The sequence below is a fragment of the Fundulus heteroclitus genome, chromosome 20 (assembly GCF_011125445.2).
Source record: "Fundulus heteroclitus isolate FHET01 chromosome 20, MU-UCD_Fhet_4.1, whole genome shotgun sequence".
NCBI classification, from domain to species: Eukaryota; Metazoa; Chordata; class Actinopteri; order Cyprinodontiformes; family Fundulidae; genus Fundulus; species Fundulus heteroclitus.
In genome coordinates this window covers 25,821,823-25,848,022 of record NC_046380.1, presented here as the reverse complement: position 1 = coordinate 25,848,022, position 26,200 = coordinate 25,821,823, and the positions used below count along the sequence as shown (strand labels likewise).

At 40.7% G+C, this 26,200-nt stretch overlaps 1 protein-coding gene across 1 annotated transcript in view; it reads left to right on the top strand.

Moving 5' to 3' along the window:
* Positions 1–26,200, top strand: part of LOC105937015 (low-density lipoprotein receptor-related protein 1) — a 130,747-nt gene that overhangs the window by 62,648 nt on the left and 41,899 nt on the right. The window contains exons 7-28 of the mRNA XM_036151684.1: positions 665–827; positions 3,627–3,849; positions 5,017–5,206; positions 5,308–5,451; positions 8,065–8,301; positions 8,772–8,952; positions 10,035–10,257; positions 11,269–11,458; positions 11,536–11,661; positions 12,940–13,080; positions 13,303–13,428; positions 13,524–13,640; positions 14,780–14,860; positions 15,615–15,782; positions 18,045–18,227; positions 18,308–18,505; positions 18,598–18,843; positions 22,130–22,327; positions 23,359–23,563; positions 23,647–23,811; positions 23,902–24,146; positions 25,533–25,664. Of these exons, the coding sequence (XP_036007577.1) occupies positions 665–827; positions 3,627–3,849; positions 5,017–5,206; positions 5,308–5,451; positions 8,065–8,301; positions 8,772–8,952; positions 10,035–10,257; positions 11,269–11,458; positions 11,536–11,661; positions 12,940–13,080; positions 13,303–13,428; positions 13,524–13,640; positions 14,780–14,860; positions 15,615–15,782; positions 18,045–18,227; positions 18,308–18,505; positions 18,598–18,843; positions 22,130–22,327; positions 23,359–23,563; positions 23,647–23,811; positions 23,902–24,146; positions 25,533–25,664 (3,882 nt within the window). The remainder of the gene's footprint in view (positions 1–664; positions 828–3,626; positions 3,850–5,016; positions 5,207–5,307; positions 5,452–8,064; positions 8,302–8,771; positions 8,953–10,034; positions 10,258–11,268; positions 11,459–11,535; positions 11,662–12,939; positions 13,081–13,302; positions 13,429–13,523; positions 13,641–14,779; positions 14,861–15,614; positions 15,783–18,044; positions 18,228–18,307; positions 18,506–18,597; positions 18,844–22,129; positions 22,328–23,358; positions 23,564–23,646; positions 23,812–23,901; positions 24,147–25,532; positions 25,665–26,200) is intronic.

The following is a 26,200-nucleotide window of genomic DNA, read 5'->3' as shown; positions in this document are numbered from 1 at the left end:
ATTTTGTTTTAACAGCTGGTTTCATGACGAATACATAGTCATACATGAATAAACTCACAGACAAAAAAAGTGATGAGACATTGATTTTATTAGCAGCACACAAGCTGTGCTGTTTCTGTTTCTGCATGAGATCCAGACAAAGTTTTATTAACCTAGATGTAGACCAGGTCCTATTAAGGCTGAGTTTGACTAGGCTGCTCCAAATCTTTCATTTAACTCTTTTTGCGTCATTCAGAGGGGAACTTGCTTTGCACCGTTCATGCTGCATGACCCAACATGGTTTGAGCTTAAGGTCACACACTCAGGCTTTAAGATTCTCCTTCAGGTTTCTCTGGTTGAGAGCTGAATTCATGGCTGCATCAGTTGTGCTAAGTTGTCCTGGTCCTGAAGCAGCAAAGAAGCCCCACGCCATCACTCTACCGCCACCATTTTTGTATTGTCACTGTGATGTTCTTTGCCAGAAAATCTTTGTTCGTTTTATGACAGATGTTATGGGACGCATACCCGCCAAAAAATGTAACTTTTTTTTGTCAGTCCACAGAATATTTTCCCAATTAGCCTTGTTGATTGTATTTGGTTATTAGTAACTCACCAACAGATGCCTTTTTTTACCCAGTCTCTCTCTTTACTGATAAATCACTCATCTCTTGTGTTTTTTTTCCAGATGTGGAGCAGATGGCCATTGACTGGCTCACTGGAAACTTCTACTTAGTGGATGATGTGGACGACAGGATCTTTGTGTGTGACAAGGATGGGCAGACATGTGTAACCCTCCTGGACCAGGAGCTGTACAACCCCAAAGGCATTGCTCTGGACCCCACCATGGGGTCAGTAGTCTCTGTTTCTCCAACCTCGTGAACCCTTGTCCTAATTTTTACATGCAGGAAAGGCTTTTGATTAAATCTCAATCTCATAGAGGTGACATTAATTATGCAATCTGTCATGTTTAGTTCTAAAACGTCTATTAAAAAATGGACAGGGAGGATAATTGGATTCTTGAAAGTTGGGGTAATTGAGATGTTCTGTTTGAGCTATGAATCTCACACTGTGTAGGTTTTGAGGGAAAAAAAGTATGTTTTTGCTCCAACTCTGTTGTTTACAACCATCCCTGCAGGTTTGTTCATTTCTATGTGAAACTGTCAGGCTAAGTGCTGGAGATGCTGTTTTTTCCAGGAAAAATGAGCTCTTGTGAGTCAGCAATTATGAACGTACAAACGGGAAATGTTTGGAAATTGACCACAATTTAGCAAGTATTTATTTTTACTCATATTGCAGGATTATGAGAGTTTTTATTTCTCCAGTTACGTAACATAGAAACATTGTTTATTTACACATTTTCGGCTCTGTGACTGGGATCCTGTAAACGAAGTGATAAAATCCAGATGTGGTTAGAAGCTCGTTGGGATCATGAATTTCATTTCATCTTTAAGCTTTTAATGATTAAATATAACCAGTAAACAACTTCAGTGGATTTCAAAAACAACTACTTGGTGCACCTTTTTAAATGTATTGTGAATTTCTTTTGAGCTCCAGGTTGTCAAAAATATTCTTACAAATCCATACACACATTGTTTTTATTAATCTGTGCAAAAAAATAAAGGAAAAGTCTAAGTTAAGATCCAGGAAGGAGAGCTGTAGATTTATAGAAATTGGGGACGTCATTTATTTATAAGCGCAGAAATATTATTTTAAACTCCAGTTATTCGTATGTCATCACTTTGCAGGGGAGAGAGAAGATTATCTGAAACAAAACGCTGGTTGTGAAGGGAATTTCAAGTCACCATGGAATGAGCGCCCAGACTGAAAAAGATTCCCACATTTAAAAATCTATTCCCCAAATCAGTGTTCAAATTCTATGTTGAAACCATAAACTAAACAAAAATTTGGAACTGTCCATGTGGACAACCCCAAACAGTTCTGAACAAAAGTTTCATGGTTAGAAGAGACACAGTTAAAGCTTTTTGACCAGAGGAACATAAACCGTTTTGTAGGAGCAAAAGGCCTTAAAACCTAGAAAGACTCAACAAGCACACAGGCATGGTAGTGGCAGCATCATACTCTGGGGACACTTCCCCTGTCACGGTTTACTTCTTCAAAGTATACGGTGAGAGCAACGGAGCTACAATGAACAGCTAATACCGAAGCTAACCACTAAGCTAACTGCTTAGCTAAGCCGATACATAAACACTAGAAGTGCGCATGCGCACTCCTTACATTCTGTGTGAATGATGAAGAGCTACCTCATACAACTTCAACTTCATCACAAACAGCCACATGGTTCCAACATGGACACAAATGGCCGTTTCAGCAGGACAATGTTTAAAAACATGCTCACAACTTCAAAAAAGTAAAAAACAAAACAACTGGACTTTTTTCCCGAAGTTTGAAGACGTTTCGCTTCCTATCCCGGAATCTTTCTCAATTCAAAAAGTCTGGAGTAATGTGGAGTATCAAGCTTTATACTACTGCTCAACAAAGGCCTTGTAATGGCTTAGATAACATGCAAATTCAACCGAAACAGGTCCACCCCCTTAGTAATCGGGAGTCGTTAAGGTCATTGTATGCCTGCAGATTGAACTGAAACTGGTCCACTCCTCTGCAACAGGGAGTCGTTAGGGTCGTTATTGGCCTGGCTTACAAGAACGATGTTTTGATCACCCGTATGATTCTGGGCAATCATCACCTCAATCCTCACCCTCATCCTAATTAGGCCAAGAAAACTGGTGTAAAGGTAGAGTCAGTGATTTCTTTCCAAAAGTTTCCCCAAGTCCCTTTTTGAATAACTGCGCAAGACAATCTAACCTTCTCTTCCACTACTCAGGGGGATTGCGTGAAAAAAACATCCCCCGAATCCACTCTGGTCTGATTTATTTCTACTGAGGCCTTCCTCTTCTTCTCATAAACTTGTACACAGTTTACTTCTTCAAAGTATACGGTGAGAGCAGCGAAGCTACAATGAATAGCTAGTACCGAAGCTAACCGCTAAGCTAACCACTAAGCTAAGCCGATACATAAACACTAGAAGTGCGCATGTGCAGCCAGCAAGCGGTAACTAACAAGCAGTGAGTGATTGAGGTGCGTTTAACAAAGATATTATTGGAAGTGTAAGTGTATTTGAGTCTGTGTGTAAAAATATAACCCTGTCTGAATTTGAGAAAATGCACAGTAAACTTGACCTCGTTTAACCAATTGTTGTCTTAAAGAATCATTGAGAATCACCCTACCAGTAAAAGGGAATGTTAGAAATGACCAATTAATAGCTCCACATATCATATTCATGCCTATAATGAGTATATAAAAACCTTTTGCCTTGACGGTGAGCCACTATTAATTGTTTTGGCGCTGTCTCGGTTTTGTTAAATGACAATTATACTCTGACATGGTGTGTTTTTGTCAAGCTAGCAGTTATATAATATCCAGTCAAAATATGGCAAGCATTCAGATCAGTAGGAAAAAATAAAAGTACAAGTCCTGTTGAGGTACTTTAAAACTTAAATGTATTTCTAAACATAGTTGTCCCTCTAAATGTTTCTGTTTTAAAGCTACCTTAATGTTGCCTTTTGAGGGTCCATCGCTCTGTAAATGTGTCTTGTCGTCGCTCAGCTCTGACTGCGTGTTTTCTGCAGGAAGGTGTTCTTCACGGATTACGGTCAGATCCCTAAGGTGGAGCGCTGTGACATGGACGGCCAGAACCGAACCAAACTTGTCGACAGCAAGATTGTGTTCCCCCACGGCATCACGCTGGACCTGGTCAGCAGGCTGGTGTACTGGGCCGACGCCTACCTGGACTACATCGAGGTGGTGGACTACGAGGGCAAGAACAGGCACACCATCATCCAGGGGCTGCTGGTGAGAGGAGATGATCACTCTCTTGAGTATTTGGATTTGCTATTCATTATGAGATAAAAAGCTCTCCAACATCGTTTAGGGTTTCCCAAATATGATTAATGTATCTGATGCTACCGCTGCGTACTCCTGTAATGCATTCCTGCCAAGTTAATTATGAGCAGAGACACGATGTTGGCCGTTTGCCTTTTCATTAAGTAAGCTGAAAAATGGTGTCCAGTGCTGATGCTGTTAATGTAGCAGCGCCGCTGATGCCCTTAAAGCTTGTACCATAAGGATGTAATAGCTTTCCAGTACTCACTGACACACACACTTATATACATTGGACTCTTCTGGTTTTTAGGTTGTTGTTGCAGTCATGTTTCTTATTTTGGTAAAACATGTACAGTGGCTTGCAAATGTACTTATTGAACCTTTTCACAGTTTGTCACAAACACAAACTTTACAGTGTTTTTGTTGGGACAGTGTGTGATAGACTGACATAAAGTAGCACATAAGTGAAATTTCAACATCTCTGCAAATAGAAATCCCTCTCACCCCCATCCATAAATGAAATCAGGCACATCTAATTGCCACCTGTGGTCACCAAAATACTAAGCAGAGTCTACTGTGTGTTATATTAACCTTAATAAAATAACATAAATAGATATGTTCTTTGAAGGGCCTGAGAGGATTTTAACAGAATGCTAGTCAATTAATGAAACTAGTTGATATTTTAAATTAATAATAGGAACATTGCTATTTTAAACAGTTTTTAAAAGCTATATATATATATATATATACAGATAGCTGTTTCATTTATACTGATATGTCACTGTGAGTAAAGGCAAGCAAACAAGTTTGCTTCAAACCAATACAGGGGACTTCCCTTCACAGAAGATATTTTTTTAATTTTTTTTAATTTTTTTAATTTAATTAGTAAACCCCTATAAATTACAACTTTGACAGGTTGCATTTTAGCCAATTTTGGGCATTTTTATGCTATTTTGTAAGACTCGTCTTTTAAATCTAATCAGCCTTTCAGAATGATTAGATTCGACTGCCAAATTGAAAAGATGAATTTATGTTTAGTTTTAAACAGACTTAAAACTGAAGTTATTATTAAGCTTAATGCCATGACTTGATAAAGCTGGTTTTTTTTATGCTTTTCATTTTATTTTTACTCTTTAGATCGAACACCTGTACGGATTGACCGTGTTTGAAAACTATCTGTACGCCACCAACTCAGACAACGCTAACATGCAGCCTAAAACCAGCGTGATCAGGATCAACCGGTTTAACAGCACCGACTACCAAGTCGTGACCAGAGTGGACAAAGGAGGAGCTCTACATGTGTACCACCAGAGACGTCAGCCTCCAGGTGCATGTGAACACCTACACCATCACACGTGTTGCCATTTATCATCCACTGAAACAGCTACTCATGTTTTTTTTTACTTTTGACTTTCTTCTGGTTCCCAGTGCGCAGCCACGCATGTGAGGTGGATCAGTTTGGGAAGGCCGGAGGCTGCTCCGACCTCTGCCTCCTCGGGAACGGACACAAGACCCGGACGTGCCGCTGTCGCTCTGGATTTAGCCTGGGCAGTGATGGAAAGTCCTGCAAAAGTAAGTTGGACCACTGTTTGAGGGATTCAGAGAACATCTTTGATGAGTAAAAGTAAACAACTTCACTATCCAGCTGACACAAACCAGTCTGGTTATTCCCTGTGGCTCGTGTGATCAGAAGCTCTTGGTTTAGCCATGGTTACAGTTTAGTCTTTTTTAAATAAAAATTTCACAAGAACTAAAGTAATTCAATTTATTTATTTATTTTGGTTTGGGATCAAATGATCTTAGAGAATCATTAACTAGAAGTTTTTGTCTCCCAAATTTTATTCAAAATTTCAGAAAATCGGTATTTAGCAAAATTTCAAGCCATTGATTACAGATACTGTGAAATAACCTGGTTAGATTGCGTGTAAAATATATATACATGGCAAAACTAAAGACATAAAAAAGCTGATAAGGTAAAATCTATCAACACTCAATAAATTCACAAGTATAAAACTACAGGATTATGATTAGTAGCTTAAGGGTGTATATTGCAAGTTTTGAAGTTAAATATTATTTATTTTCTTTCCCATACATGCCCTTATAATTGCCCGACATGTAAAATGAGTTCTCCTCTATTTACCGCGGTTGCCTCTGTAGGCTGGATAGTCAGTTCGTGAGAGAGCGATTCGGGCCAAATCCTGTGACCGTGCACGGAGGTGTGACACGCTGCTGGCTCCTGTTCCCCTGGCTACTTTGTTGAGTCTTCGCCTTACTCGATGCGTTAGAACACGGCCTAACTTCAATATTTATAGCTTTCTTACCTCAGCAGACATCATGCCTCTAAACAAGAGACCCGAGCAGTCACAGCAACAGATGCTTTTTCTCTCTTCTCCCATGCACTTGCACAACACTGGTGTCATTTCAACTTGTCGCCCAGAGGGGGCAAACTTCTGCTAAAATCCTGAAACGTACGCTTTGCTCCTTTAAAATGATGCACACTATGTTCCTACATGGTCTGGTCAAGATCAGTATTCAGTATTTTTCCGGTCTGGATAATTGTGAAAAAATATAATAAGTAAATAAAATGTATTTATTTCCAAGCTTTACTCCCTCACCCATTCTATAAACGTCGTGTCCTTCCTTATTTCATTCCTTAGGCCAATCCTTTCTTCCTTGCATTCTTCATTCTGGTCTTTGTTTTTCCTTTCTTACTCTTTCGGTGTCCTACTTCCCTTTCCAAATTGTATCTGTCCTCCCTTGTGTCATTGTGTCTTTTCTTTATTAAGTCCCTTCTTCTACTCTCCTTCATTGTGTCAGTCTCTCCTTTCCTTTGTTTTTCTTTCTTTCCTTCCTAGTGTCTTCCTTCCTTCCTAGTGTCTTCCTTCCTTCCTTCCTTCCTTGCTTCCTTGCTTCCTTGCTTCCTTGCTTCCTTCCTTGCTTCCTTGCTTCCTTCCTTCCTTCCTTCCTTCCTTCCTTCCTTCCTTCCTCTCTTTAAAAACATAAAAATAAACTTGAATTATATTTTAACAGCATAATTTCACACTGAAGATGTTATAAAAATCCATCCTTTAATTTGAGTACATTTATTTAGTGGGGGAAAAAATCCTTTGTTAAGAAATAATTGAAACATGATGCCGTGGGCTTGTTTCTCTTCCAAAAGCCCTTGGGAGCCCCTGATGTACCAAGATGTTTAAAATAAAGCTTTTTAGCTCTGCCAGAAATCTGAGAGTATGTTCTTTTACTCGTTCAAAGGGATAATGATAAAAACCGTATACCCAAATGAACACAGAAATAGTCCAAAAGACACAAAAACATCATTTTCAACAGCTATCACAGTTTCCAGGACCAAATATATATATTATGGGTTGTTTTTACTTGTCTTTGTCATGCGTGCCAATAAATATTCAGGGCGATGTGTAAAAAGAGACATGTCTGCATGTTAAGGTTTAGAAGAAAAATAACAAACGTCAGCATTTATGTCTCACATCAGCAGGGCAGTGATGTCTTTCTTTGTTTTTTTTTCAACTGGATCGTCTTATATAACTGCAATGCTGATCAGTGGTGAGCTTATCTTAGGGGGCTCAGAGGATTTGTGATATTTTTGCATGTAGAAGTAGATGAGTAGGCTTTCAGCACAGAACACAAACTCTGGATCTGTTGAATATCGGCTTTGTTAACCCAAAACAAAGAACTGGGCTTGGTTGAAGGATGCTTACAGGTTCAATGTCAAGAGAGAATTAAATTATTTAGTCATCAAGCAACTCTAATTTTCACTTGAAGCTCTTGGCCTCATTCAGCTAATTGTAAAGATGTTTTACTATTTCATGCACCATTAACAGCATTGTTCATCCATCCATCCATCCATTTTCTTACTCGTTTTATCTCTCATGGGGTCGTGAGGGGTGCTGGTGCCTATCTCCAGCATTTCAAAGGGCGAGAGGCGGGGTGCACCCTGGACAGGTCGCCAGTCTGTCGCAGGGCATTATTTATCTGCCTACTAATAAAACAGCAGAACTAGTTCAACTGAAGGCCAACCATTATCTCTCCAATTTGGCACTGCTTGCATATCCTAAATATTTTAGTAGATATATGTTTTGAAGCGACTTGGTAAGCTAGTAATATAAAAGTTTGTGAATTAAAGAATAACTTCAGTTTTAAGCCCTACTTGTCCTGTTTTTGCTGCAGAACCTGAGCACGAACTCTTCCTGGTCTACGGTAAAGGACGCCCAGGCGTCATCAGGGGCATGGATATGAACGCCAAGGTACCAGACGAGTACATGATCCCCATCGAGAACCTGATGAACCCCAGAGCTCTCGACTTTCACGCAGAGAGCGAGTTCATTTACTTTGCCGATGCCACGAGCTTCATCATTGGCCGGCAAAAGATCGATGGAACAGAAAGGGATACAATCCTGAAAGAAGGTAAAGTCACAACAGATGACTTAGTTAAGGCTGAAATGTTTGTCTAAAAGATTTTGGAAGGCGTATATTAAAAGAAAATTCAATTGGTAGCCTCGTTCTAGTGTAAACAATATTGTAAATATTGTTGGTCTTTTAAGATGGCACGCTTTTTGCTCCAGCAAAAAGTGTGATTAAAACAGACATAATTATGGACGCTTTTTAATTTTTAAGGAATGCATCGTTAGTATTTCGACATACTGTTTCTGCACAGAGAGATTCAATTGCAAAGTTGCCTCTGTTTGTGAAAAACCTCACAGTGCTTTAGTCATTAATTCCTTAATTTTTTTAATAAATAACTAAAAAACAGGAATCCACCAACAGGGTGATACAGAAACCTCCATAAGCCATTAGTTGTGAAATTTGCATTTTATAGAAAATGAGGTAACCGCAATTCTGGACTTGATATGAATCCACCGTCATGTTTGCTTCAGGGATCCACACGGTCGAGGGTATCGCTGTGGACTGGATGGCCGACAACTTGTACTGGACAGATGACGGGCCCAAGAAGACCATCAGCGTAGCTCGGCTGGAAAAAGCTTCCCAGACCCGCAAAACCCTCATCGAGGGGAAAATGACTCATCCTCGTGCCATTGTGGTGGATCCTCTTCACGGGTAAGGGTGGACAGAGAGAGAGAGAGAGAGATCGAGTGGGCAGGAGGGAGTTTGATGTTTTTTGTTACACTGAAAGGGCTTCAATCCAGAGCTGCAGTTGTTTCATCTGTTTGGAAGTGACATAACTCACGCTCCATCTACAAAAAAAGATTTCTATTATTCATCTGGTTATCTCTCCTTTATGTCACACACAGAGGCATTTATCATGATTTCAGCCTGTCTTTTTTGACCTTCATTCCAGTTAATTTTGATGCCCCTTTTTATTATCACTGATACATTTCCTCCACAGATGATCCACATGCAGGCATATCTATCTGTTGCAGGTTCAAAGAGCACTTAATCTTGCTACGCATGGAGGTGTCTTATTGATAAGAAGATCTCGGCTTTCTTCTCACAATCATGCGCTTGCAAACACATTGTTTGGATCGGTAGTGACATCGCGATGTGTGTCCGCACGCCTCCCAGGAAAAAGGCCCTCGCTTCCACTAATGCTCGTAATCCATCAGGCTCAGAGAGAGGGAATGAGGCGGAGGGAGGTTTTTGGAAAGGAGAGGTTGAGAAGAAGACACATTGAAGAAAGAAAAAATGAAACGCTAATGGATATGTGCCACATTCCCTCGAGCTGAGGTGTTTTCAGACTTGGCTCATTGCCGGCAGCGTGTGTTCAGAAGCTGCTGTTTTTTTTTGTACATCAGGAATTTGATTGACAAGTCCTGAATGAATTGACGATAAATAATATATTTTTTTGCCAGAGAGTTCGGTGTAATCCCCACCGGATCCTTTGAAGATTTTCTAAAGCTCTAAATATTTTTAGAATCTTTAAAAAGATCAGACAAATATTGGGTTTCAATAAACTCACCTGTGGCTCAGTGGGAAGAGCAGTCATCTTGCAATCGGAATGTTATAGGTCTGATTCTAGCTTCCTACTGCCACCCTGTACCCTGTCGATGTGCCCCCGGGCAAGGCACCTAACCTCAAATTGCCTGTGTATCAGTGTATGAACGTGTGCTCATTGGTGAGTGTGATTGGTGAATGTGGCTCCAGTCTAGAGTACATTCACAGCTACTGTTCTGCTGCCTCAGGTGGATGTATTGGACAGATTGGGAGGAGGACCCCAAAGAGAGCAAGAGAGGCAAAATCGAGCGGGCCTGGATGGACGGCTCCAACAGAAACGTTTTCCTGACTAGCAAAACGGTGCTGTGGCCCAACGGGCTCAGCCTGGACATCCCGCAGGGCATCCTGTACTGGGTGGACGCCTACTACGACCGGATCGAAATGGTCTACCTCAACAGCTCTGGGCGAAAGGTCCATGTTCTTTATTATCTCAATGTGTTTTTACAGAGAAGCTCAGTCAGAGCAGAACCAGGAATACTTAGAAAGTCAAGGAACACAGAGACTGAATTAATCTGAAGTGTTCATTAAACTCAGAGGGTTTTGTAACTTGGTTTGTCAAAAGGACAAGTGGTTTACTTTGTTTACATTGAAAGTTATTGTGGAGCACATATACCACTGCTGTATGCGCTATATACTACAAACGCTACATAAATGTTACAGCACTATCCAATGTCATTTTTTAATGTCTGTTAAAGATTTAATCAACACGGCATGCAGAATGTTTGAAGTGGGTCCACCTGACGGCAGCCTGACCTGGTTTCTGATTAATTCGACTAATTCATTACTACTTAACTTCTTAAGCTCACCACCTCTCAGTACTGCTGGAGGAATTGAACCTTGTTCTTTTTTCTAGGTTCATTACTGTAAATTCACTTTTGTTAAAATAGCTAAGTAGGTATCTACAGATTATCTAAGATTAAACTAATATTATTTAAATAGAGTTTGTAATTGCTGAATAAAGCATGATTAGATTTAAGCATGTTATTTTGAGCAAAAATTTAGAAAAGGGGCTGGGGGAGCATGTTTTAAGAATGTAAGGAAATCATAGACTAAAGATAAAATATTAAGCATTCATCACAAGATAGCCAGGCAGTCTCTATGTCTGCAAATAAATAAATAAATAATGGTGTTGTCATAGCAATAAACTGACCTAACATTCACTGGCAAAGTAGAGCACTATACAATTTACACACTCCATCCGAGTGTTGAATCCTCATACAAAATCATAGTCAAGACAACCTTGACAGTAAAATAAAACACACTTAGTTTCTTTATTTTTTAAAACCAAGTGAGATAAGTCATCTCCTCTTTTCTTTCAGAAGTCGTTATGAAGATAAAACTTTGAAATAGTTTCTCCGTACTGTAGAAAGTTTTAACTACTACTAAACACAAATTCCCATCTGACTGCCTTTCTGCCACCAGACGGTGTACGAAGGTCAAGAGCTAAACCACGCCTTTGGTCTGTGCCACTATAAACACTTCCTCTTCTGGAACGAGTACCGCAGCGGAAGTATTTACAAACTGGACACCACCACTGGCACCGCCACCCTCCTTCGCCACGAGCGGCCTCCCATCTTTGAGATCCGGATGTACGACGCTCAGCAGCAGCAAGGTGCTGAGCAAGATGTGATGTATCAAGTGAAATTGAAACATTTGAATATGTACTTATTTATATTCTTTATCCTGCAGGTTCTAATGCATGCCATGTGTACAATGGTGGCTGCACCAGTCTGTGCCTGGCCATACCAGGAGGCAGGCGATGTGCTTGCGCAGAAGACCAAATCCTGGACCCGACTGACAACACCAGTTGCAAGGGTACAGTGGTTATTAAAAAAAACTCCACACAACACTTTTAAAAAGGCAGATTTGTGTGATGTAAAATAATTGTGACTAAGATCAAATAATGTACGCTATAACTACCGTTCATTAAAAACATGAGTTCTGGCTGGTCCAAAATTCAGTTCTTGTGGCAAAGCAGTTGTTTTGTTTTATTGAAATGATGAACTTCCGTTTTGCTTTCTATCAGAAGTAAACTTTTTTGCCAACATTAACTAATATCTGGAGTTGTTTTGGGATGTCCTGCACCTTGACTAACCCTTGACCACAAACAAACAAAATGCAGAAAACTATAAAAAAAAATCTGTGACAGGATAAATTGCAATGCAATCCAACACAGAAGCACATAAAATACTTTTCCCTGTTCTCAGCAGCAAACAGGTAGCACCAACTCTGCAGTGACTGCAGATGCATAAAAGCAATTGAAGTGCAAATGATTTAAGTCACATCTTTTAGATTGTGCTCATGCACCCCTCTTTCTAATGTCGCCCAGTGCGACCGCCCGTATGGCCCAAATATAACACTGCCACTGCTTTTGATATTGAAGCCAGATTCTGTAAGATACAAAATTACAAGGGGACAGCAAAAAATCCCAGAAGAACAGCTGAACTTCATTTGAGGTTAATGACAGATGCCTTAAGTCATGGTAGGTTTGAACCGGGTCCAATCTGATAAAACATGATTTTTAAAATTTTTTGGTTAGTTCTGAAAACAACCACATCACTATAGCTATAATATGATTTGCACACACTTACGCAACCACATTGTTTTAGTGCCTGTAAGATTTTCAGATTGTTTTCTGAATGAATTGTCCAGGTTATACAGCACAAACTAAGAAAGTATTTATTATATTGTCTTTTTTTACAGCACCATAAGCTGAAATTTTAACAGAGGTGTGTAGATGTTTAATGTCCAAAATAGGTAAAAGGAGCTCTGCGATTGTGTGAGGGGCTCGAGAATGTTTGTCTAACGTTTGACAATATGTGACAGTTACATATTGTAAAGGCGTGAAATACTGTATGATACTCTTTGTGAGGGTATCCAACACAGTAATTTCAACAGTCCAGGGCTTCCTGTCTGTAATATGATTTATTTGCAATTACATCTCAGCTACGGGTTTGTGGTGAGTTTGACAAATGGGTTACATATATTTATACAAATGAGCTTTTCCTCAATATACTTCCACTTTTCTTTCAATGAAAAGAAGGCAAATTGTACCCTGGCGATGTCTGACTTCTGTTCTCTCCTTTCACCCAGCCAACCCGTCTTACGTCCCCCCACCTAAATGCCAGCCTGGGGAGTTTGCCTGCAACAACAACCGCTGCATCCAGGAGCGCTGGAAATGCGATGGAGACAACGACTGTCTGGACAACAGCGATGAGACTCCGGATTTGTGCAGTGAGTCCACACGCGCCGAAGAGCCTAATGCGCACGGCAGATTCAGAATCTAATAAGCAGACTTTTGGATGAAATGTGTGTTGTTGTGCAAGGAGGAATAAAGCGATGTCTGCGGATCTGGAAAAGCTGCGTCTATGTGGTCAAAGAGCAGACATGTTTTCATTGTGGCATAAGCAGGCCCATCTGAAAGGTAATCCCCGTGCTTTCATGTCTTCCCTCCAGACCAGCACACCTGCCCTGCTGACAAATTTAAGTGCAAGAACAACCGCTGCATCCCCCTGCGCTGGCTGTGCGACGGAGACAACGACTGCGGCAACGACGAGGACGAATCCAACACCACCTGCTCAGGTGCAACAAACAACACGCTTTGCGACATTGCTCCAGACGTTTTCTTCTTCGCCTTTCACCGCACTGGACACAAGTTCTGCCTCTTGGTGTTTTAGCTCGGACCTGCCCGCCCAACCAGTTCTCCTGCACCAGTGGGCGCTGCATACCCGTTTCCTGGATGTGTGACCTGGATGACGACTGTGGCGATCGCTCAGATGAACCTGCATCGTGTGGTTGGTTGACATATACTCCTGCTGTACTGTGCCCTGCAGAAACATTCACACCCCTTGAAGTTTTCCACATTTTGCCACATTTTAACGCCCCTGAAAACGTCCGGTGTAACCATCTGCCTTCAGAAGTTACTTAAATAGTGAATAAAGTCCCCCTTTGTGTGTTTTAATCTTGGTGTAAATCCAGCTGTTCTGTGAAGACCTCTGAGGTTTGTTAGAGAACATTACACCATCAGGAAGACCAAGGAACATAGTAGACAGGTCAGGTCAGGTATAAAGTTGTTTTTTTTTTTGTTTTTGTTTTTTAAAAGGTAATAGAAGAAGGTGCTCTGGACGGTTGAGACCAAATTAACTTTGGCCCACATGGAAAATGTAATGCATTGAGGAAAAGCAAAGCTGAAGGTCACACTGAACACCCCATTCCCCACTGTGAAACATGGTGGCGGCAGAATTATGCTGTGGGGAGGCTTATTTTTTCTAGTGCTTACAGGGACACATTTTTGGCAGAAAGATGGACAGAGCTGAATAAAGGGCAAACGTGAAAGACAAGAGGATGCAAAAGAAGTTTTCCTTTCCAACACGACAACAACTCTAAACACACATCCAGAGCTGAAAATATATTTATATTTTAGAATGGCCATTCAAAGTCCAGACCTAAATCTGAGGCAAGACCTGAAAATTGTTGTTTACAGATGTTCTCTTTTCAACCTGATTGAGCTTGATGAATTTACAAAAAAGAATGGACTTGTGTACAAAGGACTTGCCGCTGTAATTGCAGCAAAAGGTGGTTCCACAAAGGATTGTCTCAGAGAAGATACACCCTATAATTTAGATTAGATTAGATTACAGACGTTTGTAAAAATAAAGAAATTATATATATATATATATATATATATATATATATATATATATATATATATATATATATATATATATATATATATATATATATATATATATATGTATATATATATATATATATATATTATTTTATTTTTTTTTCTACTGCTACCACTACTTTGTGTTTATCAGACATAATCCCAATAAAGTACAATGAAGTATGGAAACTGCTGCAAGTCACTGTAGACGACTATAAAGGTTTTAATAGGATGCAAATGTCTGGCCTGTTTCTGTTTCTGCAGCCTACCCCACCTGTTTCCCCCTCACACAGTTTACCTGCAACAACGGCCGCTGCATCAACATCAACTGGCGCTGCGATAATGGTTGGTGTCCGTTCTTCGTTGTGTTTCTACTGCAGCAGCTCCTTAGTTCCCTTTGTCGCATGCATGTTTCATCACCGTGCGTTTTTATTTCTCGTGCTTTATGTCATCTCTCACATTTTGTACGTTTGTGTATTTTGGTTTTTGTTGTCCTGTGTCCCACCGTTCGCCCACTGTGTTGTCTTCCGTTGGTTCTGTCTTTCAGAAAAGGATTGTGACGACGGCTCTGATGAGTTGAATTGTCCAAAGCTGACCGGTTAGTGCATAGATCAGAATGCACCAAAACAGTGATGATGCTAGCTGAAGCTTTCGGACTGACCATTAAAGGCTGAGAGAGAGTCAGGGACGCTTTTCTAACCGACGTTTAGCCTCAAGCTGAGGCGTTTGTGAACCCGACAGAAACCTGAACCGCTGTCTCTTTCCCTGATGTGCTGCACACAAATTTGATCAGTGAGGATATCAAATTTGTGCGCATCAGTTACAAATAGTTGCCAAGCATTTTTTTTTTTTCCATACGACTTTAAAATCCATTGGCTTAAAAAGCTGTTCTTAGTATGCTGCAGAGGTCAATCTGTCATCGCTGTGTACATTTTCTTAATGGTGCCTGTTCTGATCTATGCAGTTTCTGTCATCATTTAAACTCTCATCTTTCATATTATTTTGTATTGTCTGCTTTCACTCTTCTGTGCTAAATGATCTGTTGTACTTGTCGCCTCACTGGATCCAGAAGTGACTTGTAGCTTTTGCTCTTTTCCAGACAACGACTGCGGGGACAACAGCGATGAAGCTGGGTGCCGGCACTCCTGCTCCAGCACTCAGTTCAAGTGCAACAGCGGCCGCTGCATCCCAGATTACTGGACCTGCGACGGAGATAACGACTGCGGGGACTACAGTGATGAGACCCATGCAAACTGCACAAACACAGGTCTGTGTCTGCTCATCTGTTCGCAGTCCATTTCACATGCTCAAGGTTCCCTAACTTTGAAGAGAGTCACAAAGGGTGACGTTGTTGTTGCAGCACACCGATTTCCTGCTCTGTAATTTGGACCAGTAAATTGTCTATGTAATTAAGCATTCTAGCCGGTAGTGCATACAGCCATAACTGGATCTGCTTATTAGTAGACAGTAACACAGCACATGCCAGAAGAAGATTAAGAACCTAAGAAATAGCAGTTTTGTGTGTTAAACCTGGGAAAAAATTTTAAAATGACCTTCAATAGGTTGTTGATTTGGCTTAGGATGGTTGATTACCGATTTTTTGTTTCAATTAAGCTTTGATCTTTCCAGCCTTCCTCAGGTTAGCAGTCATTAGATATTTGTATTGCAAGAAAAGGCGGCATCAACATACATGTGAGAGAGCAGTTGATGTAAGAAAGTTTTCAGTTTTTGGAAACAAAGAAAATAAAAGATTACGAACTTGACATTTCCAACTGTCTTTAGCATCTTATATTAGCAGACCACACGCTTAGCATGGCTGTTATCAATAAAACAGCCTTTTCTGTCGATATTCCCCAGAGCAGGGGTTCCCAAAGTGTGAGATTTAGTATTTCTTTCTTTGTGAAACTGATACTAAAGCATAACTTTACTTTGTAGTTTTAACGCAGGGGCAAGGCTGCACTTTTTGTAAAATAAGAATACAACTTTATTTTCATAATTTTATGACTTTATGCTCGAACTTTTACAACACTATTCTCGTAATATGTCTATTTTCTCAGAATTTCCAAAAAAAAAGGAGAAAAAAAAAATAATTCCCACCTGCCAAAAGGGTCACTAGCAACGTCATTTTGGTGGTCAGAGGCTGACAAGTTTGGGATCCCCTGCCCTAGAGCACACAGACTTTAACTTTTTATACTGAGATTTCCACAATATAGGTCGTTTGGAACAGTCTCCTCGTAACTTTTCTTTTACTATCAATTGACTTTTTTTATTTTGTTCCCAGCAACTGAATTTATTATAAACATTTTTACTTTTTTCTTGGTATAATTTTTCTCTACCCTTAACATTTCAACCACTTTCCTATTCATTTTGATTGTTTTCATGACATTTCAGCTTAGTTCTTGACATTTTAACTTTTTCCCTTTTTATTTTGACTTTTTTTAAAACACATATTGACTGTTTTCCTCAACCTTCCATTTGAATCTCGAAATGGGTAACACATGTAAAAACATTTCCTACAATTTATTTTACCTGAGTTGATAGCACCAAGTCTAAAGATACTATCTTGCTTGTGGGACACAATGTTTCTTGTTAAAGACCCTTGTTAAAAAAAAACTGCTCAGTACTGAATTTGACCCCATTGTCTGTTGCATTGTGCTCATAGTATTCCCCTGTAACAATTAGTTGTTAAGATGATTGGTAATTGTATGGAGCCCTGGAGGGGTCATCGCAAAATGTTTTGCATGTTGAGAGAATGTGCGCTCGTTTTACTACATTGTGCACTCGTTTAACTAAATTTTGCTCTCGTTTAACTATATTGTGCACTCGTTTTACTAAATCGTGTGCACAATTTACTATATTGTGCTCTCGTTTTACTATAGTGTGAGCTCATTTTACTAAATTGAGCTCTCATTTTAAGCATAGTAAAACGAGGGCACAATTTATTAAACAAGTGCACTATTTACTCAAACAAGCGCACGATTTACTAAAACGAGGGCACAATTTATTAAAACGAGAGCACAATTTAGTGAACATGGTTATAGAACATTGTGTGCACGATCTACTTAAACGTGGCCACAATATGTAAAACGTGCACTCAATATTGTCTTGACACATGTAAACATGAGCACGTTATAGTATATTCGAGATCGCAATCTATCGAGGGCTCAATTAAAAGAAAACGTGCTCACAAATTATCACGACCTGAAAAAAAATATCACTTAAAGTGAGCTCTCCCGGGCTCCGTATAATTGGTTGCATCTTGTTTTTATTCATTTTCAATTTTATTGCCTGCAGTGCACTCTTGACTTAAATCAGCCTTAAGTCTCATGCATTTACAAGCTTATAATTTTACTCTATTATGATAATTCAGCAGAAAAGAATATTCACTGAATTGGTGTAATGACTGAAACGTGTGTTAAAATCTATTCTATGCTGTAATTTGCTGTGCTACTCCTGATTTTGGATCTGTACTGAAAACTACCTTTTTGTCCCCCTCCCCCCACACACACACACACACACACACACACAGCCACACGTCCACCCGGTGGTTGTCACACTGATGAGTTCCAGTGTCGGATGGACGGCCTGTGCATCCCGCTACGCTGGCGCTGCGACGGAGACACCGACTGTATGGACATGAGCGACGAGAAGAACTGCGAGGGCGTCACACCCATGTGCGATCCAGCTGTCAAGTTTGGCTGCAGAGACTCTGGTGAGGAGACTTGAAGAAAAGATGTCTAGTAGAGTTACGTAAAGTTTTCGTTTAGCCCTAACTCGGCCTTCTGTCCGCAGCTCGCTGCATCAGCAAAGCTTGGGTTTGTGATGGCGACAGCGACTGCGAGGACAACTCAGATGAGGAAAACTGTGATGCGCTGGTGTGTAAGCTCTCCCACCACGTGTGTGCCAGTAACTCCTCCATCTGCCTGCCTGCAGAGAAAATCTGTGATAACATCGACGACTGCCCAGATGGCTCCGACGAGAAACTCTGTGGTAAGAAATGAACAGCGTTGGGGCTGGGAGCGGAGCAGCATGCGCGACCCTGTGCTTCCCGACCTTCATGGCCTCCTTCCTTTGCTTCGCAGACCTCTGTTCTATGAACAACGGCGAGTGCAGCCATAACTGCACGGTGGCTCCCGGTGAAGGCGTCATCTGCTCCTGTCCGCTGGGCATGGAGCTGGGCTCTGACAACAAGACCTGTCAGATCCAGAGCTTCTGTGCCAAACACCTGAAGTGCAGTCAGCGCTGCGAACAAGACAAGTTCAGTGTGAAATGCTCCTGTTACGACGGCTGGGAGCTGGAATCTGATATGGAGAACTGCAAGAGCACAGGTGAGAGCGGCAGTCAGACCTAACGCTGTGATAAGAGGACGAGGAGAGGGGTTTGGCTGTAAACACTATGAGAGGAAAAACTGTGTCGTTCAGCAAATATTAGCCATATAATACCTGTACCTCTTGTACAATTATGTGAAAAACTTATCACACTGAAAAATACAGCAAGATCAAACATTTAATTTGAGTATATGTATTTATTTGCAGAACAAAAAAATATCAGAGCAGCTATTTGTACAAAATCACAAGTGGCAACTGGTGCCTTAACAACTCCAATAATCCAATCACAACTGAAGCAGCCATTCATTTATGCTTCGATTTTTAGCTCGATGAGAGTGTCTAGGAACCTTAAATAAGTTATCAATGGCTTCCTGTTTTTCTGAGCTATACATATGCGAGCAGTTTCTTATAGCTGCTCTTTAAAATGGCAAAGACAAGAGAACACGCCATTCAAATAAGACAGATGTGGGTTGACATCCATAAAGCTGAAAAATACTTGAAGAAAGTAAGTCTAACTTGTCCGTATCAAGTCTCAGGGCAATATTTAAATTACATTCAAAGCAGCAGGAATGGGAAGTGGGAGAAACGAGGCTGGACGAGGACCCATGTTTATGTACCAGTCACAAAGAGTGAGGAGGCAGGAATGAGAGGTGAATGAAATCTCCAAAGATTACCATTATATAACGGCAGCTGAAAGAGGCATCCAAGTGTCCATGGAAGAGTGGTAGTAATATGAACTCTATGAAATACCACAGAAACATGAAGTGGACTCTTAGAAAATGGAGAATTGGTCTTTTAAGAGGAATAGTCAAAGATTCTTCTCTCTGTATCCTCCAGACCTGTCAAATGTTAGAAGAAACACAAAACAGTTGTACTGTTTACATTGTTACATTGTTTTGCATTTCAATTGTTTACATAAATCGCTGCTGCATCTTTATCCTGAAAGTTGGTGCAATCTACTGTGATCTTTCAAGCTGTATGCAAACAAAATTTTGTTCTGTACGCACTGTCATTCTGTGCATACAGAATGACAATAAAGCTGTCTATGTCTATCTATCTATCTATCTATCTATCTATCTATCTATCTATCTATCTATCTATCTATCTATCTATCTATCTAAAGGAGGTTGTATAAAGTCTTAACGGCATTGTCTGATGAGGACTTTGTTGAAAAGGATAAACTGTTAGAATGGGACGATTTCTTCACTAAATATATGCACCCTATTAAAGGTTTTATATTGCTACATGAAACGGGATCAAGTTCCAAGACGACTGGTGCTAGAAACTGTCTAGTCGGTGGAGGCCATTAAGCCCAAAATGCCGTACACTTTAGAGTGAAAGCCAAAGTAATAAAAAGGAAGAGAGGTTATCTGCTCTGAACACAAGTTTTTTTGATGGGCCAGAAGGTTCACTGAGAGAGCATAAACACGCTGCTATATTTTTATGAAAAAATGGTTTCCTGCCAAAAGTAATAAAGAACCAAAAGCTGGAACAGGTTTTATCGACGTCGTCGGAAGGTTGCAGCAACTAGCCAAAAAAGAAACACCACTTTTATCTTGCTGCACCTCACCGTCGGGGTTTAAGGGGTGAGCCGGCCGCATGCCGTCGTCGTTCATCCCGCTGCCCCTTTGGCTGCCTGTTAGCTCCAGATAACTGCTTTCTAATTTACTCGCTGTTTTCATTACACAAGATTAAAGCAGCGCTCAGCATAGCCCCTCTTTGTAGGAAGAGTCACCCGGGGCGGTGTTACACGGCTGCCACCTCCAATACCCTACACAGCAGAGCTCCTCTCCACTGTTCGGAGTAAATTCATTTAAGCAGGATTCTTAAGATTTAAATTCTCTTTTACAACAGCGGACAAGGCTTTACTAACGCTTCTAATGTGCCGCAGTCTCGTGCATCTTCACAGATTACTTCACTTGGTGGTTTATTTTTATCACACTTAAAGGTTTTAGTTTCTCAAAAATGTCAATACAGAGCGTATTCCAATGCTTTTATTTATTCAGGAATTAATGGTGACCAAACCAATCTGGCCCTATGTGGCAAAACAGTTGTTCCTGACTTGCCACATTCAGGTACCTATGATTACTGTCGGACCTGAAGAATCAGGAAACCAACTGGGTAGAACCTGTTTTACAACAGGAAGTAGGATAAAAGATCTCAATAAAGCAATGAATCATACTCCGATCTAAAGAAAATAAAGATCAGATCAGAAATACAAACCACCTACAACCTCAAAATATGATTGAGGTTCCTTTTTGTTGTTGTTTGATGTGTTTTGTGAAAGGACCGATGTGATGAGAGGGGCCGAAGTCAGCCACAGGGAAAAGTAAAAAGACGAGCAATACTATAATTTCAATGTGAAGCATTTGGTTGGCCAACATCAGGATTATGCCGACGCAGATTTTATGCGTTGTGGTGCCGTAAATGTTCCACCATATCTCACTTTGCTCAACTAAGGTCAGTGTTGATGATTCAACTATTAGAATGAGACTTTGACCAAAAACTACTGCTTTCAAAAAAGAAAACAAAGGGCAGGCTCACATTTCTCCAAAGAAATATCCAGATCTTTCCCATGGGAAAATATTCTGATGAAACAAAGTTGACATTTTTGGTTTAAAGCTAAAACAGCGTTTCCAAAAGAGAACACAATACTGACGGTTAGATATTGTGGTGTCTGTAATTCACTGGTTTGGGATTCCTTTGCTGATGTAGAACCTCAAATAGTTGCTGAAACTGATAAAAACCATAAATTCTGAGGAAAAACGCAGTCTGGGAATTTTCGGCTTGCGGCCTGATCCTCCAGCAGTCTTTGTTTACGAATCAGGACAATGACCTGAAGCGCATCACCAAGTCCAGTTCTCAATGGCTCGAAAACAAAATGCAGGATTTTGGAGTACTGCAGTTAAAGCTCTGACTTGTATCATGTTGAAAAGCTTTTGCAGGAGATCCGTGCTTGAAAACCTTCCAATGTGGCTGAATTACAACTATTGTGCAGTTGGGCCAAAATTCTTCAACTTTTTCACAGGGTGGAGTCGGTTTAGAAAGCTTTTTTCCTTTAGTGAATGATATCATTTGAAAACTAAATTTTAATTCATTGTGGTCATCTTTGTCTGATATTAAGATGAGTATACTTGACATTTGATTATTTTACCACAGAAGTATTTAAATAAAAACAAGTAAATCATTATGTAACATAACATCAATCGCTTTAAGAGGAAAAAGCATCGTAGTGCAATTTCTTTTTTTTTTTTTTTTTTTACCTTTTTTTTCTATGTTTCCACAGATCCGTTCAAACCATTTATTATTTTCTCAAATCGCCATGAAATCCGCCGCATTGATCTGAACAAGGGGGAGTTCAGTGTTCTGGTGCCCGGCCTCAGAAACACCATCGCCCTGGACTTCCATCTCAATCAGAGTTCCCTCTACTGGACTGACGTAGTGGAGGACAAGATCTATCGCGGGAAGTTGTCTGAGAATGGAGGTGAATGTTGTTTGTTTTCTTTTACGATTTATATGTTTTGTCAGATAAGTGTGTTCCTTTTCCTCTGGCACTTGCAGCGTGTTCTTCAGTGACTGGTAATCATATGGACCTACATAAATGGATGGGTTCTGAGATGTTTCATAATAAATTTAATTACTAACTGTTCATGTTTTGTTTTTAAACTTTATTCCTCACTAAGAAAGACTGATGAGTTGAAAACATCCTTTGCTCTTTAGCTTTGTTGATTCGAACTTGGTAGAAAAATCTATGGATTGCAGAGTGAAGCTATCTGAACCCCTCTTCAGAAAATCCTAACTGTGACTTTAAAGGCCAGCCAGTTTTAATCAGCAACACTGGCAAAAACCTGGAGCAGTGAAACAGTAAAAAAAAAAAAAAAACATTTGCAGAAGTCTGCATTAAAGCTGTTTGGCTTTTAAGTGTGTGTTAACATTGTTCCGAACACTATCCTGACTCATCCCAAATAATTACTCATCACTCTCATTAGGGAGGCAGTGGGAAATTAAAGGGTTAGAAAGAGGCTGTGATGTGTCTCTATAGCCCTGACACCACATATTTAGTTTTTAGGAGCTACTCTGTAATTGTACTGTCACTTCCTCTTCTGCTTTTATGTTTTCTCCTCAACGTGGCGTCTAAACACTTCATTAGGGGACAATTTGTGATAGTTGGAGTCCCCTTACAATTGCATAATTGCTAACTTTTAAAGCCCAGCAGATCGGCGCTGTGGGCTACAGTACAATCTGAAAACGCTGCCATCAGCAGATTCTTGCCAGGGAAGCCTCTAGCCATAGGAAATTAAATAGATTGCAAATTCAACCAACCTTTAGCACCCCGGATAATTATTTGTTGTACTAAATAGCGCGATGAAATAAGACTTAATTAGGCTTCACACACAAAAGAGCTTTGAAGGGTTCAGCCAACACAGCTTGATAAATGGCTGCAGCTGATGGATCTGATAACTTATCAGGATGTTTGAAGGTTTTCCTTTGTCTTCTTTCCTTCTTCTTCTGCAGCTTTAACCAGCTTTGATGTAGTGATCCAGTACGGGTTGGCTACACCCGAGGGCCTGGCAGTGGACTGGATAGCAGGAAACATTTACTGGGTGGAAAGCAACCTTGATCAGATTGAGGTGGCCAAGCTGGACGGCACCATGAGGACCACTCTGCTGGCTGGGGAAGTGGAACACCCCAGAGCTATAGCTCTTGACCCCCGCGATGGGTAACAGCTGCACTGCTTGCTTTACCTCCTGCAAATACGCAGAGCACATCGACAAGTCGCAATCTGAAAATATTGTTTTGCAGCATTCTCTTCTGGACGGACTGGGACGCCAGCTTGCCGAGGATTGAGGCTGCGTCCATGAGCGGAGAAGGCAGGAAGACAATCCATAAGGAGACAGGCAATGGAGGCTGGCCTAACGGACTCACTGTGGATTATCTGGAGCGCCGCATCCTGTGGATTGATGCCAGGTCAAACAAATAAGAAAAAACATCTCTTTATCTTCTCGTCTTATGTAAGAGTTTTACAGAAGATCGTAACTTAAGCTGTTACCTTCACAGGTCCGATGCCATTTATTCTGCTAAGTATGATGGCTCTGGACTGATCGAGGTTCTGAGGGGCCACGAGTACCTCTCACATCCGTTTGCAGTCACCATGTACGGTGGAGAGGTTTACTGGACGGACTGGAGGACCAACACGCTGGCCAAGGCAAACAAGTGGACCGGGAACAACGTGACTGTGGTCCAGAGAACTAATACACAGCCTTTTGACCTGCAGGTCTATCATCCGTCCAGACAGCCACAAGGTATGACGTGTTTAGTCTAGAGGGTTATTTTGAAACTTAGAAAATTAGGGCTTTAGACGATCCTCCCTATTTATGCATCAAAGTCTATAACCCCAACTTTCTTTGTTATTATTATTATTCAACTTCTAACAAAGTGTCTTAAATAGCATTCCATTGGCTGATGCATTTATAAAAATACAGAGAGTTCTTAACTTTGGTGCATTTAATGAACGAGGGGAAAAAAGATCTTTCCATAGTTGATCTGCCAATCAAGGGACATTGCTTGATTTAATCTGCAGCTTTGCAATCTTTTTTCTCTGTTTTCCAGTAACCCGGGTAGAGTCTGTGGCCATGTTTTATCCATTTTTAGGAACAAGGAACAAATCAGGCTACCTAGGTAGAAATCTATTCCAGGAAACAGTTGGGAAGTAGTACTTTGGTGCCTACCATGAGCCAACGGTGGAGTTTTCGAATTGGCATGTTGCTAAACGTTTAGTACTGGTTGAATATTTGTAGCCTGTTGTTTCAGTCATCTCCTAGTTTTAGCTTCTCTGTAGTTCGTATTTACTGTTCATTTTAAACAACAAGAGCAGGTGGTGTTCATATGGAAAGAACATTTAAACCCACCCACTCATAATGAATTTCATAATCATTTACAGTGTTTATATTCAAATGCATTAATAAAATCAACTCTTGTGGAAATATTAATTAGATGAAATCAATGAAGCGCAGGCTTCCATTTTCAGCACCCACGGAGGCAAAGACGAGAAAGAAAACACTCTTATCAGTCACTTTGTGGGGATTGAACATCCTCACCGGCAAGGTTGTTTATTTTCCGAGAGGCAAGTTATAAGATTCACAACTCTCAGTATTTTTTTATTTATTTATTTATTTTAGATTGCGTGGCACTAGTGGCCATTTTCAGTAATAGCTTGACAGTAAGAAGGGCAGAGAGAGAAACAGAAGACATTCCCAACTCCCAGGCCTGGGGTGAGGAATCCAACCTTGGCCAGCTGCTTTCAGGATTGAAGCCTTTAAATACGGTGCGCCCGCTCTAGCTCTCAGCCACACAACGCCTCATCATAGATTTAAAGTTTGGAGGCAAAGTTTGAAAGCATTTTTCATCCACACAACCGCTGCTCAATTGTTTGTTTTGTTGCTGCTGTTTTGACCCTTCTCTGTCAACCAAAGGGTCGGGGGAACATGAAAATCCTAGTAGATCAGCAGGTTTTGAAATACTCAGACCAGCACCTTGGGCACTGACAACCTCCCCTTTCTTTCCTATGCTGATGCTGATTCGCTGGTTCACTTTTTTAAAGAATAATAGATCAAGCACACCTAACAAAGTGGCCGAGTGTGAGCAACGCACACATTCTAAGTCCTTCATCTACGCTGTCCTCTGTCCAGCTCCAAACCCCTGTGCCGCTAAAGACGGCAAAGAGCCCTGTTCCCACCTCTGCCTGATCAACTACAATCAGACCTTCTCATGCGCTTGTCCTCACCTTATGAAGCTGGGCCCCGACAGACGGACATGCTTTGGTAAGTTTGAGCACATGCAAGTAAATGCGTGTTACGGTAGGAAACACCCTTTTGATTTCAATACATCTGTGTTTTGCGTGGTGGCATGTGTGCAGAAAAGTGAGCGAAGACGGAAAGTCCAAGCTTGATGTAATGATTTTTTTTCCTCTTTAAAGCGACGGCAGGCCTGTTTTTATTTTTTTTGGTTTGAGTTTAATATTCAGGGCATGCATCTCAATTATCTTCTGTGATACTGGATGCGAGGACCCATTGTGCCTGTCCCCCCCGCAACCACGACATATTCTTGCCCTGACTGATACAGTCTGACAGAGTCATTAGTCTCCCATCTCAGTTCCCCTTTCCATTTATTTTGTGTCCATCACCAACGCCGCGCAGATTTAAACAAAGTCTGACTGTCGAGTTTATCCTAATGGTTGTGTATTTGCACTGATTGAATTTACACTCACCGCCTTGCTATTCAGTTGCCCTCCCAGAAATCATCATTTCAGTCAAACATCCAATTGAATTAAGTGTTTTTTCAAGCAGCAGTAATAACA